At 42.1% G+C, this 16,979-nt stretch overlaps 1 protein-coding gene across 3 annotated transcripts in view; it reads left to right on the top strand.

Annotated features, from left to right (window-relative positions):
• ORC3 (origin recognition complex subunit 3) overlaps positions 1-16,979 on the top strand; it is a 77,741-nt gene that overhangs the window by 46,457 nt on the left and 14,305 nt on the right. The window contains exons 14-17 of one of the 3 annotated variants that reach the window (XR_004645188.1): positions 5,675-5,808; positions 7,769-7,854; positions 9,424-9,516; positions 10,583-10,724. Coding sequence is in view for 2 of the 3 variants with exons in the window: in XM_034766063.1 (XP_034621954.1) it covers positions 5,675-5,808; positions 7,769-7,854; positions 9,424-9,521; positions 10,583-10,724 (460 nt within the window). In the remaining variant the exon portion in view is untranslated. Of the gene's footprint in view, positions 1-5,674; positions 5,809-7,768; positions 7,855-9,423; positions 9,522-10,582; positions 10,725-16,979 lie in introns of all 3 variants that reach the window. The other 2 variants (XM_034766064.1, XM_034766063.1) reach the window with 2 other exon arrangements.

Genomic DNA, 16,979 nt, shown 5'->3' with positions numbered 1-16,979 from the left:
CCACTTGCCAGCACACAGGTATACAGGAAGACTTACAGGTAAAACAGAGCCATCTGCAGTCAATTGTCCTGGTTAATGGGAGTCATCAAGATTCCAAACCACCATTAATGGCCCACACTTTGCATAATTACAATAGGCCCTCAAAGTTATATTTCATATTTCTAGTTTCAGATACAAGAGTGGTACATTTATATGAATAGGATGATCACACTCAGTAGATTATAAGCTTTGTAATGATACCTTACAAGAGACCTTTTGTATAAAGCATATTCCAATTACATTAGCATATTTTTTATAAAATCATATAGAGTGCAACATCACAATGCTGATGCCCACTATGTCTAATGCATAGTAGGGATTTTAGCCTCTTTTCTTTATCTGTATTTCCTCACCCTACTAATGTTGGGGTGCCCTTCTCCTATAGGTTACTGGGTCTTTTACTTTGAGCTTATTAGCATATATATCATTTAGTTACCTTGGCGTTGTTATAGGCACATCAGCAGAAGTCCAACCTTAAAATATCCAAAGCTGGCATCTTGTGGTTATCTGTCAGCAGTTTAGCAACACTTGCTTATAATAGCATTCTGTCTTGTGATATAGGGTCGTTTACTGGTTAGTTGGGTATATCAAGTGTTTAAACCTTGGACCTTAGATTGGCTTAGCTATTGTCTCTACAGGCTTGAGAATGTAGGCTTTTACATTACTCCACACCTGTACCTTAGTGTATGCCCATATATTTATAACAACCTAGCTGGATACAAGTCACCTCCTCTCCCCTCGATGGGGTGATTGCTAATGAACCCTATCACACTGCTATTTAGGGTCTTAACAACATATACCATCCATATGGAGACACTGTATTGGCTGTCATGGATGAATAGAAGCATAGGAATGTTCATGTACCTGGTATACTGCTGCTGGTTGCCTGGACACACAATATGGTTCCTTAGTTTGGGTTACCTGAGGTTAATTGGTCACCTCCTGCGAAATAATAGGATTCTGAATGGAGACAATCTGGGGTTGGTTTTCTAGGGGAGGTGTTTGGGGAAGTGCTTAATACCCTTTGTTTAGACCTCTGATTTTACAATGCTTACAACACAATACAACATTCAGTCCAATCTCTATCCATAGAGGTACAGTTAACACCTAATCACCTCCATACATTAACCTGGTGAGCATTTGTCCTGCCTCGGTTACTTCCATTACTAATTTTTATCAAGTATGAATCTTTATACTCATATTAACTAGCTTAAATTTAAATTAAGAAGGGCAATATGAAGCTGCAACATTGGTGTTTTCTGTCGGACTAGATCCTCATATTCTGGTTTAGCCGTGAAAACTGTTTCATTTTTAAAAACAGGTACTGGGGAAACTGCCATATGCCCAATTAATATATGCACCTTTGGATAAAAACAGAATTTTTGGGGGTTTGGCTACACTACCACACAGGGTCAATCTAAGATATGCAACTTCAGCTACATGAATAGTGTAGCTGAAGTCGACATACTTAGATCTACTTACTGTGGTGTCTTTGCTGTGGTAAGTTGACAGCTGACACTCTCCTGTTGACTCCGCTTGCGCTTCTCGTTCTGGTGGAGTACCGCAGTCGACAGGAGAGCGCTCAGCGGTTGATTTATCGTGTCAACCCCAGCTGGATCGGTCGCTGCCTGCCGATTTGGCAGATAGTGTAGACGAGCCCTTAGTCGTGACCTTGCACTCTGACCAGGATAATATTTTTGATGGTTGGTCACTACACAATATTGGCCATCTCCACCAGAGGTCACCCTTTCTGTGGGAGCTTGGTCATCTTAACAGGGGATGACGATGCTGATGATTGGTTCCATAGTTGGTACCCTTCCTTCTGGCCACACAGCAGCATGTCTGCCACAAACACATTATATCTGCAGATGTACTGATGCCTTTTGTCAGAGCAACAGGCAATTCATGGAACTTTCTAGGTTTGGGTGCCTTGATGATAGACCACCAGAGGAGGTACATTTATTTGTTCCTCATAGATGTTGCCTTCTAGGTGACCTTTTGAGTCCTTACCTACCAATTGTCTTAAAAATAAAAAATCCTCATCTGGATCAAACACAGGCATCGAGACTGTAAAGGAGACAAAAGGATTTTGATGTGATGCAATTTTTTTGTTAAATAACACAAGTCGATTAGAATGCTGTATAATAGTATTACCATATTTCTGGTTTACCCCAATGACAATTTTTGACAAGAATTTAAACAATTAGCTTTTCTCCCTATGGTTTTAAAAACATTTTGCACAATACCAGTTTAGCAGCTGCTCATCTTTGGCTAAATCTGTGACCTTTCCTAGTTCCAAGAACTGCAATGCGCTGCTGATGGCATTAATACATATTCACTGTATGCTGAACAAATAATTTCCTTTCCCATATACTGATACCTTTCCTTATCATTATTGTTTAATTGACCGATTAATTTTAATTTGAGTTTCATTAAACAGTCTATCTTTTTCACGAATATTATCTGCTACAGATCTTTCCTTGTTTGATTAATCTTTTATCCCTTGCAGCACTGGATTGACACCCTGTCCCTGTAATACATAATGTGTGTCCTAACTTTTTTAACATCCACCTGATTCCAAATTGACATTCCATTTCCAAATAACCCTGACACAGTTTTTATGATCCCCAAAGGATCAGTTCCCCTTTTTTCCCCAAGGGATACATAACTTATGCTTGGCATGGATTTCCAAATTTGTAATATCCTGCACCCATTGTTGATAAGCAGTGACCTTATCCACAAGGAGTAATGAAAGGAAAGAGGACACTTTGGAGTCTTTCCAATAACTGAATTTACCCACGTGCCACTTAACAGATTTAACACAACAGGAACATACATAAATTGAACCTGATTGGTTAATATCTCTGCTATAGGTGTAGCTACCTTCCCTCCCTCCCGCTCCCTCCCCCACCCCCCAGAGTTATTGATCAGGGGAAATATCTATTTCCACTTTACCTAAGGTGACATGTTTACATCCACTAGCTCATAGCTAAGGGTCATACTTTTGCCTATTAGGCCCGTTATAATTTGATAGGACTTGCTAGGAGTAAGCTCCGTTGATTGGCTACTGGAGTAGGGGAAATGATTTGACCAGGACCCCCTTCAGTTACATATCTTTCTTGTACATGAATTGACACTTTGTGTAAGGCTAATGCAGTCCCATTATGCCAAGTTATAAACTTAGTACTGTCCCACTGTTCATCTTGGTAGTTAGTCTTCCCCGAATTCAGGTATAGTGTCATCCGGGGGTGAGATCATCCTGCTCCGAGGATGCCACCAGTGCAGCATCAGGTGTTCTTACAGCAGACTGCTGTTGTCAGCTCCAGACCACCGTTGCTACAGTGTTAGGGTTTACACTGTCTGGAGTTTTTACCTGAAAGTCCATTTTCTCTATTTCTACTATATGGGAATCAAGTACTGGAGATCGAGAGTCTTCAGTCAGCTTGGCTGGATACTGTGCATTCTACAGACCAGGTGCTCCAAAGGCCTGGGCTTGCATCAGATTAATTGTGAGGACATTAAAGCTGCTGCAGAGGACAAACAGCATTTTGCTGTGTGCTTGTTCCAACTTGGTCTCTGAGGATTTTGAATTGTTAGACACCTGCAAAGGAGAGGTCTTTTTTCCTCGTACAACTTTAATTGATTAACATGGTAAAACTTTATTTAATTTGTGTGTATTAGTAGTTACTTGAATTTTCTATGCAGATAAATCAGCTTGTTACGGTGATACGGTTTTAACCACCTGTGGTAGCAACCATGCTCCTGATATTTTATATGAAAAGAGCATGACTTGGTTACCAACTTTCCAATTTTTTTAATTTTATTAAAATAGGCTAATTCTAACCACTACATACCAATGCATCTTGCATATATGGTTGTGCAAGGATTGCAGGTATGTATCCATTTTAATTTTCTTAATTTGGGAGTCACTGGTTTGCCATAGAAGGTGCTTAAATAATATTATTTCTCTTCTGACCATCACCTTAAAAGATGATTGGCCAGTTGAGGCAATGGAAGTTATTCTAAAAGCCATTAAGATTGTGGGAATTAAAACTTTCTAATTCGCTATTGGCATTTACCAACTTTTAATTTGATAAATTGATCCTTTCCACAGTCCCTGAAAACTGTGGCTAATGAAGGATGGGGTCTGTTCTACCAAAGCCTTAACCACTTTTCTGCCACTGCTGTCTGAAAAAGAAATCCACTACTACTAGCAAAAACTATTGTTTGGATAGGAGATAGTGGCCCTACAAAAGTAATTTTGGCAGGTTAATTGGTTCCTTGCTGCCAAATTGTCTTAAAATATTTTTATTTTCCTTTTATAGGGCTTTAAATCAAGGACTAATTCTTTGACTTTTCTTAATTGAAAGAATTGGACAGGAGTGACAGGCTGACTCACAAATGTGTTTACATCACAACCTGTTTACATTATGTCCCCTTGTACTCCTTTTTGGCTAATAAATTACTTTTATTGTTTTGGATGTACAAAGGGTCCATTTACAAAGACCTTTTACCTTGCAAACAAAGGGGTTTGCTGGGTAAGAGGTGAAAACACTAATTTAAAATAAGTGTGCCATACTTGCGGGGTGAACCATTTGAGGAGGTGAACCCTCAAACCCAGTACCCGTATATCTGTAGCAACATAGCTGGCTACACACCTCAAACTCTGCTGTCAGAGTCATGGCCACTGCCATAGCTCTAAGGAGCTATTAATGACTTAGATCATTAGGCCTTGCTGTTGCAAAAATGTAATTTGTAAAATCAAAATGGCTGAGAATTTAAAAATTGAACAGTAACATATGGTGATCCTGGTGATATTCTGAACAAAAAGAGCTCTCAACCACGCTTGTAGCTGTTTCCATTCTTTCACACTGACTCAACAGACAGTCTAGGCTTCAGGGTGACACATGGACAGGAGACTATCCTAGAATATTATTACATAGATACTTTTAGATTTAATTTGTATTTGATGTTTGATTTGATATCTTTAGAATGAAAATATTGAGACTAAGCAATCCTTAGTCATCTTTATAAAATGCTGGGATCTACATAAGTGCTGTATAAATACAAAGCGGTGATGTTTTTATATTAATTAAATACCTGAATCATTAACTTTGACTGTGTTTCAAGTTCATTCTGGATCCCAGAATGTAATGAGTTTTGTGATGTTGAAATGCCAGGTGAGGCTATTCTGGTTTATATAATTCACACACCTTGTTTGGCATGAATCATGAACCCCTGTCAAGCTTTAAGTCCAAGTTCCCACCTCTAAATCAGATCCTAGAGGGAAGGCATATGAAGGTGCTTCCAGCTCTAGATGATGTCATAGACTGGGTACTCTGAAGAAACTATTCACCACCTATTCTAGGGGGAAATTGAAGGATATCTTCTTCTAGCTCAGTCAATACTTCAGCCCTTTTTAAATACTGAGCTTTGGATATAAAAGCTAAACAGCCTTAGTTTATTCTTTAGGAAATCAACTTTACAAGAAAACTGGCAGCTTTAAATTACAGAACTTGGGGATTTCTTTCTTTCTTTTCTTTTTTCAGATGAGTAAAAAATAAAGTACTTCAGCAAATGCTTTTCTTGTTTGCTGGTTATATTACATCATTAGCTATTTGATTCTGTTTTTCAGGATGTTGGCTAAGGATGAGTTGGTGGCCATACTTCAAAAATGTGTGGAGATTTTTATATCGTCTCCTGGAAAACAGTTTAGCAACACGGTAGAAAAACTGGAGGAATTCCTGGCACGATTTCAAAATCTGGAAGGTGAGCATGTAACCTATTACCAAATGTTTGGCATCAATAATCTGCTATAAAATGGCCTCAGAGAATCTACATTCTGATGAAATTCACTGGCCCTGCTGATGTCTCATGGTATTTTGAGATCAAACCCCAAAATTTCTCCAAATAAGAATATTAATATGGCAAGTGTTTTTGACATGGAGTACATCTTTTCAAAAATGATTGACATGCAAAATAGGGATTGTCGATATTTGTATTACAGCTGACGGGGCCCATCATTTGTAAAATGGAAGTGTGGTGTAAGACAAGGAACTGGACAGATCAAAGGAGGTTGATGATAAATGACATCTGAGATATATATTTTCTTGAGGTTTTTCATCAAGTGCTTTACAACTTTCAAAAACATGTCATGAATAAGTCAAAACTTGAAAAATTAATAGTAGCAAACTCCTTTACACATACATTTGGGCTCATTACCATGCCAACTAATAAAAATGTGCAAATTAAGTCACAGTCAGATCCAAATAAGAGATGGATTGTTCTGGTCAGGGTGGCCTGATTGCAGTGGTAATGGCCAGTGGCAACCTGTAGAGTTCAGCAGTGCAGCCCAAGGGAAAAAGTGAAAGGTCCTGTATTAACAGCCTCTTTGTAACCACAGCATAGAGTATAGCCAATCTCAAGCATTCAAAAATCATGAGTGGCTTAAAAATTGAGATTTAAAAAAAATATTAATACATTTGGACTTTTTGTTTATTTTGTTTGCCTTTAGTTTCAGAGCCTTCAGTACGCTCTCTTCATGTTTTCAGGCTTTTGTCTGCAACTGTGAGGGCTAGAAGCTTATTTATTTGTAAATTAAAGCTGACATTATCCCATAACAGTTGTCTTCAGGAAATTAGATTTTAAGAAAGACTTCCAAGATCACAAGAGTAATGATAAAGTTGCAGGATTTGGCATCACTGAAAATAGGCAGCACATCTACAATCTTCCCTGTGCTCATTAATGTACCTCACCCTGATTTTGACAAACGACTTCTAGGGTGACGGGGCAGTATAGTCTCCATGCTTATTGAATCTTTGGCCTTTGTTGATGCTGACAGAAAACTGTGATGATGGATTTTAAGATGTTGACACCTGTCCACTAAAATTGGACTCCAACTACCAACTCATTTCATGTAATCCACCAAACAGCTATCATACTTCACCACTGACCTGAGCCAGACTTAAACCTGTGACCTACAGGTGACAACCCCATAAGCAATGCAAGTAACCTAACAGTCTGTTGCTTTGAATATTATTAGTTGTTACTGTGACAGGAATTGTTTGTTTTAAAATTAATCAAAATTGAAACTTAGCCCACCACCAGAGAATCAGGATGTTTTTTAAAGCAAAGTTGCTAATTATTGATGCAATTATTGATATACAAACTACAAGGTTCTGAAAGCAAAATTCAGGCATAGGTTAAAATTAAGATAAAACTTGTCAGTCAAATGCTTCAGTATATTCTATTTTTCACTTTGCTCTCACTTCAGTAAATCCAGGTTACGGAGTTTGGGAATGGCAGATGAGAATCTATTTTCTCTTTAAAAATTTTGCATGGGAAAAATGTAAATTTACAATGTGAGGAGTTTTAAAAGCTCATTAAGTGGCTGCTTCATTGAGATCAGTGGAGCTTTGCCAATTTATACCTGTTGAGGATATGGTCCAGAAGTTTTAAGTGAAATGTAAGTGGTGCATAGGCCTTGTGCTGGCCCTCTGCACAGGGCTGAACTTCCTGTTTTTGAATAACTGTTCACAATATAAATTACACAGTGAAGTGTTGTTGACCTTTGTTTGCCAGGGGAAAAATTTAATAGCTAACTGGACTTCGGTCCTCATCTAACATGAAAGAGTACCATTGACCCTGTCTCAATTTCGCCTGGGTCACCGAGTTTCTCTAGATATTAGAAAAAGTTTATGCCATGTGTTGAACACTGGTTTTGTTCCAGTAGCAGAAACCAATGAGGTACAAGATGTGTCTGTGTCGTCACAAAAGGAACTCCAGAAGAAGACAGATCTCTATCACCTTCAGAAGGTCAGGCCAGTTTTACTTTCTACAATCTAGTTTCAAGATTTATTTTTTTCAAGCTGTTAATTATTCCTGATTAGATCTGCCCTGCACACCCTAGCTATGAGCAAATCATGTTTTGTGAGTGACTTGAAAATTTAACATCCTGCCCAACCTAAATGTCAGATAAGAAGCCACCGGCTTGAAGAATTTCCATGACTCCTGCCTTTCTGACTAAGTATACTGGCCTTGATAAAAAAGCCTGCAGCACCGCAGTCCCATGCATATTTAACTTACATTGGCATGTGTTGACAGTCCTCCAGTAAGTAGATTTCCCCACACAAAGAATAAATCACTTTTATACACTTTTCTACTCCTTCTCCTTCTCCTTCCCCTTCCCCTACCTATCAATCAATTCTGATCCTAACCCTCTACCTCTTTGTAGAGCTTCCTTGCAGATACTACTGTTGCCTTCCTTAACATGCAGAGAGCTTCAGCCTCCAGGTTTTTTCTCCTACATCTGGATTATCTGCTCCCAGTTCTACCCCTTTCTTCTTAGAGGAGAAGCAGCCGGGGTTTCTCATTTCCTTCCACCCCAGTCTTAAAAAAAAGAATGGTAGCATTTGATTGGCTCTGACTCCCCTTCCCCCCGAGTAAAAGGGCAAGCAGCACTGCAAGGAAGGAGCCAGAAGCTCTCCAGCCTTACTCTGACTAAAATTTCTAGTTGCCCTAGGCAAGTTGGTTTTTCAAGCCTGGTAGCAGCCTATGAAAACAAGGGGTGTATGAAGTGCAATGTGTATGAATGTTTAGTTCAACATCTCTCTCCACCGTTATTTTGTTGTAGCTAAATTGACAGCAAGTGGTACATCAATACGTATTTCAGCACTAAAGGTGCTTTCATTTATATTTTTAACTGCACATGTTGAGTCAGACTTCATTGCATCTAACAAATTCATATAATAATGCCAGTTAGCATTTTGATACCACCTTGCATCATGCATCTGAGAACTTTACAGACTTTTAATCTGCACATCCTCCCTGTGAGATAGGTTCATATTATTATCCCCATTTTGTGAATGTGGAAACTGAGGCCCTGGAAGGCCAAGTGACTTGTTCAAAGTCGCATAGCAAATCGGAAGCAGAGCTGGGGCGAGAATCCAAATTCCCTGTGTCTCCGTCCCTGGCTCCGACCAAGAGAGAACTCTCCTTTTCCTTTTATAACACCATAATGTATGTTAATTTTAGGAATGGAGAAAAAGCAATCTGAAATTTTCTTGTCCTAGCCTCAGGACACTAATGTCAGGATTAGTGTTAGCTCTGTATTAGTAAAACAGACTCTCACAATGAAAACATTTATTTCCCTTCTTAAGCAGCCAGATACTTGTATATCTTTTGTAAGATAGCATACAAACAAGGAACACAGTATTGTCAGTCTAACTTTATTTCGGTTTAGATTAGTATGTGTTACCTAGGAGTGTCATGGCAATCATTTTTCATGTCTTGATTTCTAAAATGCAATAATCCTGTCAGCATCACTCTAGATAAATGGGTTTGCCATCCAAAATGACTGGGCTGTGCATTTTCTGTCTTTTATAGACTTTGCTGGAGTTGAAAGAATCAAAAAGATCTAAGAAACTAACTAAGTTTGAATTGCTCCGGTTCGAAGTGGTTGACTTTATAGACAGCCTGGTAAGGTGAGCTTTCCTGTTCTTTGGACCCTTTAATAGTTGATACAGTATCATAAGATACCATAGAAAAATATATACATGCACGCACACACAGAACAACAGTTTACCAAACAGTTCAGACTTGGGAGAAACTGCTATCAGAATCACAGCTTCAGTCCTGCAATATGAGACACGTCCTCGCCACTCTTTTTATTTCCGTGAAATGTTGCTGTTGGGTGTCCTTGCAGCCATCTATGTCTGGATGAGGGCTCTGAAAATGCCTCTTTTCCATAGAATGCTGTAAGGAGTCTGAAACATACATTGCGCAACTCATTCCTGCTGCTGCAGAAGATGAAGAAAAATATGGCAGTTGACAATACAAGGTCAAAATGACCCACACCATAATCAGTATTGGTCTATCCATTATTTCTTTTCTGCATTGTATAGGCTAGGGTTGTGATACCCATTTCTATTTTGGCTAATGCAAGGCATGGCAGATGGGCTCGTGGAGGCAGTTCCAAGTGTAAGCATCCACAAGGAAGAAAGTGTGGAGACAAGGGTTGGAGAAGGCTATGAAGGCAGCTGTTAGTTGTGCATCTTCAGTAGAGAGAAGGATCAAAAGTGTGGAGCAAATAGGGACTAGGGCAGAGAAATTGGCAGGAGCTAGATTGTGCAGAGCTACGTAGGCCAAGACAAGAAGCTTGAATTTGAAAACAAAGGTGAGAGCAAGCCTGTGAAGGGATTTAAAGATTGGATGGGTGGTGTAGGAGTAATGAGCAAGGCAGATGACTGGTGTCAGAATTCTGGGTATTGCCTGCATTGTTGGGTGAATTGGCCCCGGATGTAGGTAGGATTTTAATTAAGAAATGTTTGAAGTGGGAAGCTGGGTTGATAATTCCTAAAATTCTCATTTTATTTGAAGTTGTTTCTAGGTATTGGGGGTATCTTATTTTTCAGAGGTTTTCTGCCCATGCCTGTTGTGAAATGCACATTCTTGCTATCTCTGTGAAAGCTTAGCTTTCAGTGTGGTTTCATAGTGTCCTTTCAGTTGAAGAGCTGTCTTTTTCATACATCCCATGTTCTTTTAGAAGTTACCTTGCTCCTGCAGAGATGCAGACCCTGAACGAAGTGGTGTATTTCAACACAGCTAACACCCTCCGTGAGCATTTGAATGCTGCCCCACGGATTGCTCTTCACACAGCTCTGAACAACCCTTATTGCTACCTGAAAGTAAGAAATGGACAACAACTGTGTGACTTGTTCATAGTTCTGTGTGTAATTCGTGCATGGTTTGTGTGAGGCTAATGTGTGTATTTTAATGTTGCTATTTCATAACACAGTAGGGTCTGTCACAAGGAACAAGCAAGTGGCTCTTTAGGAAGCAGCTGGGGAACTGGCTGAGAGCCAGAGAATCTGCCTGATTCAGGAAAAAGCTGATGCTGCTTCATTAAGAGTTTTGGACGGGAGCCTCATTTTTAACTGCCTTCTCTACAGAGATAAGCAGAAAGACTTTCTCACCTTCCACTTTGACTGGGTGACTGTGTCCCTGAAAAGAGAGTCCTCCAGTTACCAAACCTGGTCCCAGAGGCCCTGTTCACTTTACAAAATTAGTGTTTTGTCCTGTGTCTTTGTAAACTCATGTAGATTGGCTGCCTGATGGAGCTGCTGGTCAGCTGAGCTGCTGAAATTAAGGACAGACTGGCTGTATTCAAAAGTATCTAAAAGACTCCCTCCTTTTCATACCTATAACATAGTGATGCCCTGCCCCTTCTTGTTCCAGACCTTCAAAGATCCGCATACCACCTCCCCGTGAGCTCTTGAATGAAACCAGCCCCCCTGCACATAGTCAAAGCCACAGGGTGGCAGGGAAGGAGAAGGGGTGGGTGGGAGAGAGGCAGGAGTGGGCATTCTTTTCTCTTTCCCACTCTCATGCACAGTTCCCTGATGCCCATCCAAACCATCCCCGTGTCCTAGTTTTTTCCCTTTAAAAATGTGGCTATTATGTGGAAAAATGAGATTATTGCCATTCATGGATGTTTGCATGCTTGCTGCCTGAGTCAAACCCAAACCAAACTGGATAAGTGTTTGAATTCTGTGATCCAGTCTGTGTTGGGTTTGTTTGTCTGTGTGCTTATTTATCTGACTCTTTACAATTTTATCTGGTTATAAAAACAAAAAAGATTTAGATTAGGAGAGCCAGCTAAATCCAGTTTCTAATGTGCTTAATGAATATTCTCTTAATTAAATTTACAGAAATATAAAAGACCTCTATCTTTACACATTTGTTCTTTGCATTTTTTGATGCATTTCTTATGCTTGTTCGGTATCTAACTCAGTGTCTAGTAGGAGTACTGGCTGTGGCAGTGTATTACTACTATTTTAATCTGTTTGAATTGAAGATATAATTTCCCCAACAGTGTCTATAAATTCTGCAGAGTTTGTACTTTCATGGGCTACAACCGGAGCAAAAGTTCTCTGATAAAGATCTAGCTATCCAGAGCTGTTCCTACCAAAAAGGTGCAGGCAGGAAAGAATCTGCCACTGTAAGGTACCAGCAAGTGATTAATGATATGATGCCATTTCTCATGGGACTCTAACCCAGCTTTTACCTCAGCAAAATGTGAACTGGGTTGGTATTTAGCCTGACAGAAATGTGTACAAAAGAACTGTAATTCTTCTTCGAGTGCTTGCTCATGTCCATTCCATTGTAGGCGTGTGTGCTTGCCACATGCACTGGTGCCAGAAGTTTTTCCCTGAGTGGAATCTGTAGGGGACCGGCTCTGGCACCCTGTGACGTGGCACGCGTATGCACCGGTATAAGGGATGAAGCCCGCTCCCCGCAACCCTCAGTTGCTTCTTACTGCCAGTGACGGCGCTGAAATGTCTTCTTGCCTCGGCAAGCTTGCTCCTCTCAACTAGTTGTGAACTTTCTGTATATAGTTGTTAGAAACTTATTAGTTTTATAGTTCCCTTAGTGTTAGGGTTGCCAACCTTCCAGGATTGTCCTGGAGTATCCAGGAATTAAAGATTAGTCTTTAATTAAAGATTGTCATCTGATGAAACCTCCAGGAATACGTCCAACCAAAGTTGGCAACCCTACTTAGTGTAGACTTAGTTTTAGTCCTGAATGGGACTTAGCCTAGGGACGGGGCATGCCCCAGTCCCCAGGCTTCAAACCTTGTGACTGTTGCAAGAAATCTCTGCCAGTCAGTGATCCCTGTAGAAGCTGTTTGAATTGCTTAGGGGAAATCCACGTTAGCAACAAGAATCACACAAGCATGCGACGAGTGTCTCACAAGCAAGAGCTTCAGATCGCGGACCAAAAAGGAGCAGGACATTCATCTCCAAGCACTCCTTATGGAGTCGGCCCTTACACCGGCCTCAGAGCCGACCAGGTCGGACTCCGCTCCTAGCATTGCGGCCTTGGTCCAGAGCATTCTGCCGGCACCGGCCTCAGACCAGCACCAATGCCCATCCCCAGTAACAGCTAAAAAGCAAAGAGAGGTCAGGAGGGGACGTTCTCCTACGTCCCATAAAGGGGAGGAGAGCAAAGGCACACGAGGGGCAGCTCTTCCCCTCTAGACAGAGGTCGAGCTCCGACTCCCACTGAGTGGTCAAGCCCACTCCAAGACCCATCTGCCACCCCGGGGAGCATCAGAGGCACACAGCACCTCGCGGTGCCGTCCACACCACCTCGGAAGTGCCTCATTTGAGGGATGCACCTGCCTTGGGACCTTTCCAATGGTCCCCATCAGTCCCGTCAGCACTTGCCTGAGCAGCGCCACGAGCCCACAGACACGAGTTGGCTTGCCTGCCAGAGTTCCCGGCGTCGTTCCTTGGAAACCAAGCAGCGTTCCTTGGGCTCGAGGCGCAGAGGCGTGGCACCAGTCCCCAGAGCCCTGGTGCCGGGAGCGTCCGAGCCACTCTCCCAGCTCATGGCACCACTTCGGAGGGTCGAGACGCCTGTCCCCAAAGCCCCATCGCTGGAATGCCGGAACAGTTCACTGCAAGCGCATCAATGGTCTCTGACACATCGGTCTACCCGCTCCCATTCCTGCTCCTGCTCAACGGAACGGCATCGCTCGCGAAGCATAAGGCGTCGATCACCAGGGTACCGTCGCCTATCTACCAAACGCCATCACGGGATTGCAGCACCAAGTGCCATCACCCTCATACAGATCCTCAGCGGCAGTCCGGGGCCAGAGCCGATGGGATTGAGGTAGACAGGCAGCCTCGGCACCGTCCTGGTCCCCCAGGCATGTATCCCCTTCCTCAGGCTCCAACAGCGAGGAGGAAATCCTGCTCACTGGCCAGGGCCACCCATTGGGGGCACCGGCATTCCCCACTGGGCCACAAGTGGCAACGTGGCTTCAGGGTCAGTGGCCTGCCCCCTGGCAACTCTGGAATCCCTGGGGATTTCCCCAACCATTGCAGGTGCATAGGTCGGCCTCAGGGGCATCTGACAAATGGTTGGCGACAGTCTCCCACCTGCCCCCTGATTTGGATGTGGAGTCAGAGTGGGCTCCCCAGATTCAGCCAGTCTTGGCTGAGGCCCCCATGGCAGAAGTGGTGGAGTTGGTTGACCCGCCTGTACCTGCCTCCTCGTCTTCTTCGCATGATGAGGCGACGGTTGGGCCCTCTCACCTGGTTCCACAGGACCATGCCAAGGCTCACCAGGAGCCTATGCGCCCCACTCCAGAGGGCACCAGAGCCACTCCCATACGGATACCACTGAGGGGGAAAAGCTTCCAGCATCGGTGTATGGGGCAAGCACACACACCTACAATGGAATGGACATGAGCAATACATCTTGAAGAACAACAGTTTCAAAAAGTTAACTGTCTTTTCTGTCCTGATGGATTGCTTGGAAACCCAGCTACTGGCAATTCAAAATATCACAGCTAGGAACTGCTTGGCCTTGTGTCAGTGTGATATGGGTAATATGAGCCCAAAATATTCCTGGGGCTTAGAGAATCATGGAGGCATCATGTTTGATCTTGCAGGAAGGGTGAGTTTCACACAGAACTTGAGTAATAATTCCCATCCCACCAAGATGTTTGGAGCATCAGAAAACAAAAAATTCCATAAGCTCTCCTTTTTTGGAGGGAGGGATACTTTGACACAAGGCCCTTGATAAAGGGAATAAATAGAGATCCTGAAAAACTTATTTTTCCTCCATCTGCTCCCCTCAAAAAAGAGCACAGCCAGGTTTTTAACTTGTTCCTGAGTATCTGTTTATGCTCCTTACTTGGAAGCAGCACTAATTGCCAATTAAATGTAAAGTTGGTGTTTAAGGTCCTCCTTTTCATTAATGATTGCATTCTAGAACAACTTCCTGCTTATCAGTCTTAGTATGTAGTTATTTCCTGCCAGAGACAGATTATCTGCTGTTACCTCAGGAAGCTGAGGTTTCCATGAGCACTGCTGCAGCTTCCTCAGGGCATGCTATAAAGACCTGGCCATAAGATCATAAGCAAACTGTCATTCTCCAAACTCAGGCATAGACCATGCATTGCTAATCAATAGTATTCTCCCTTGATTAGTTCCTTTTTTCCAATATTCAGTCCAAATGCCCGCACTATAGAAATTGGGCCTTGCCCTGTTTTACACAGCTATTTGATTTCAAACCAAATCAAAGTGGTCTTACTGGTTGGTAAAATGGTAGCATAGGGAATGAATTGCATTATTTTCATGAATTGCTGACTGGCTCACCAATGATACAGTACAATTTATCAATCTAGACATCAGCTGCATTAGTTAATAGACACACTATTTAGACTGAAACCATCTGTACTGAACTGTCAGGTAAATTGACATAATACCTAATCCCTTCAATTTCTGTCTTCTTTGCATAGTGTAATTGAATCTGAAAATCTGTTAGACTGAATTTCTGAAAACTCTATAAGGGAACTTCCCATAGGCACTGGGATTGCTGAACCCAATCATGAAGCTAAAGCTCACAAACTGGAAGAATCAGTTGTAAAAGGCAAATTTAGAAATGTAATAAACAGGAAATGAAAGTAATTCCTTGCCTGATCTTTTCCTCTGTATTGAAAAACCTTTTCTTATGGTGGTGTCCTTGTTCGGCATTTTTTAAACTTATTTTCTAACTGACCTATTATGCAACCAAATGTTGAAGTATGGGTTTTAGCCCCGTTATTAGCAGCTGATAGCAGCAGAATCAATGGTGTTGTTCACAGCGGGAGCTCCTGACCTGTTAATGTGGATAAAGTAAAATCAATAAATGTATGAGCTAATGTCACAGTGCTATGGATTGCAACAATAGCATAGATGATTTTTTTTCTTAAATAAGGTCCTTTTTTTAACTTCGACAACACTTTAGTTAGTTGACTGCGGTTTGGATTTCCTGACATGTGGAATGGCTTTCTGAAAATCAGACTTCAGCTTTGCAAGTACTGGTTTTCAAACCAGAGAGAGGTGATGGTTTATACACACTGAAGATAAAACTATAAGAAAAACAAGTAAACTTGTTAATGTATGCAGACAGATTTATGCTTGTATTCCTTCCCTCCCTGAGGGCAAAAAGCACTCTGACATTTATTTATTTGATAATGAGGACAGAGATGAAGTGTTAATCAATTTCTTATCTGATCTATAGAATTAAATATTCCTTACTCTGGTGTACAAAATAGAACAAGCAAGAGAGAAGGGGAATAAACTTAATAAAATACCTGCTGTGGGTGCTCCACTGTAGGTGTGCTTGCGTCCCTGAGCTGCTGATCAGAGAACTTCTATAGCAGTGTCCATTACGCCCACACACGCACTGTCTATCCTTGTGCCCTGCCACAAGGCTAGCCAGCGTGCCGGGGGCTAACCCCCCCTCAGTTCCTTCTCAACTGCTGGAGCTAGAGACAGAGCTATTGGCCGTCCATTACTACCATTACCTTCACTTACATTTCTATAGCTAGTCTCCCCAGTCGTAGTTGTAGTTTTCTTCTTTTCTATTTTCTTCCTAAAAAAGGGGGGGGGGCTTCCCCCCCCCTTTTTTTTGTTGGGGACCCTTCCCCCAACAGGATAATGCTTGGTTTACTGGACTTCCAGAAGTGCCTCTCGTGTAAAGAGGCTATCCCTATAGCAGACAAGCACTCCTGGTGCATACGCTACCTTGGAGAAGGCCACATTCCACAGAAGTATGGTCTCTGCCAGCAACTCAGGCCCAGGTCTTGCAAGGACAGGGAGTTGAGACCAGAAGATCATCTTCATGGAGGCAGTCCTCCAACCCTCCCCGGACCCTCACCAAGAGTCGCCTGGCAGACGTGATTCTTCCCCACAGCCCTCAACTTGCAAGGACTGTGGGTCGAAGAAATCAGCCACTGACCCCTCTCATAAGTCATCAAAAAACAGAGCAAGAAGTCCTCATAGTGAGCCCCAAGCCAACCATAAACAGTCTCCTATCTGCACTGAGACAATCTCAGTCCAGTATCCATGGCTCACAGAGATCTGCAATGGCAGATACAATTGACA

The sequence above is a fragment of the Trachemys scripta genome, chromosome 3, assembly GCF_013100865.1.
Source record: "Trachemys scripta elegans isolate TJP31775 chromosome 3, CAS_Tse_1.0, whole genome shotgun sequence".
Lineage (NCBI taxonomy): Eukaryota > Metazoa > Chordata > Testudines > Emydidae > Trachemys > Trachemys scripta.
Note: the sequence above shows the minus strand (reverse complement) of the source record. Positions and strands in the feature narration are given on the sequence as shown.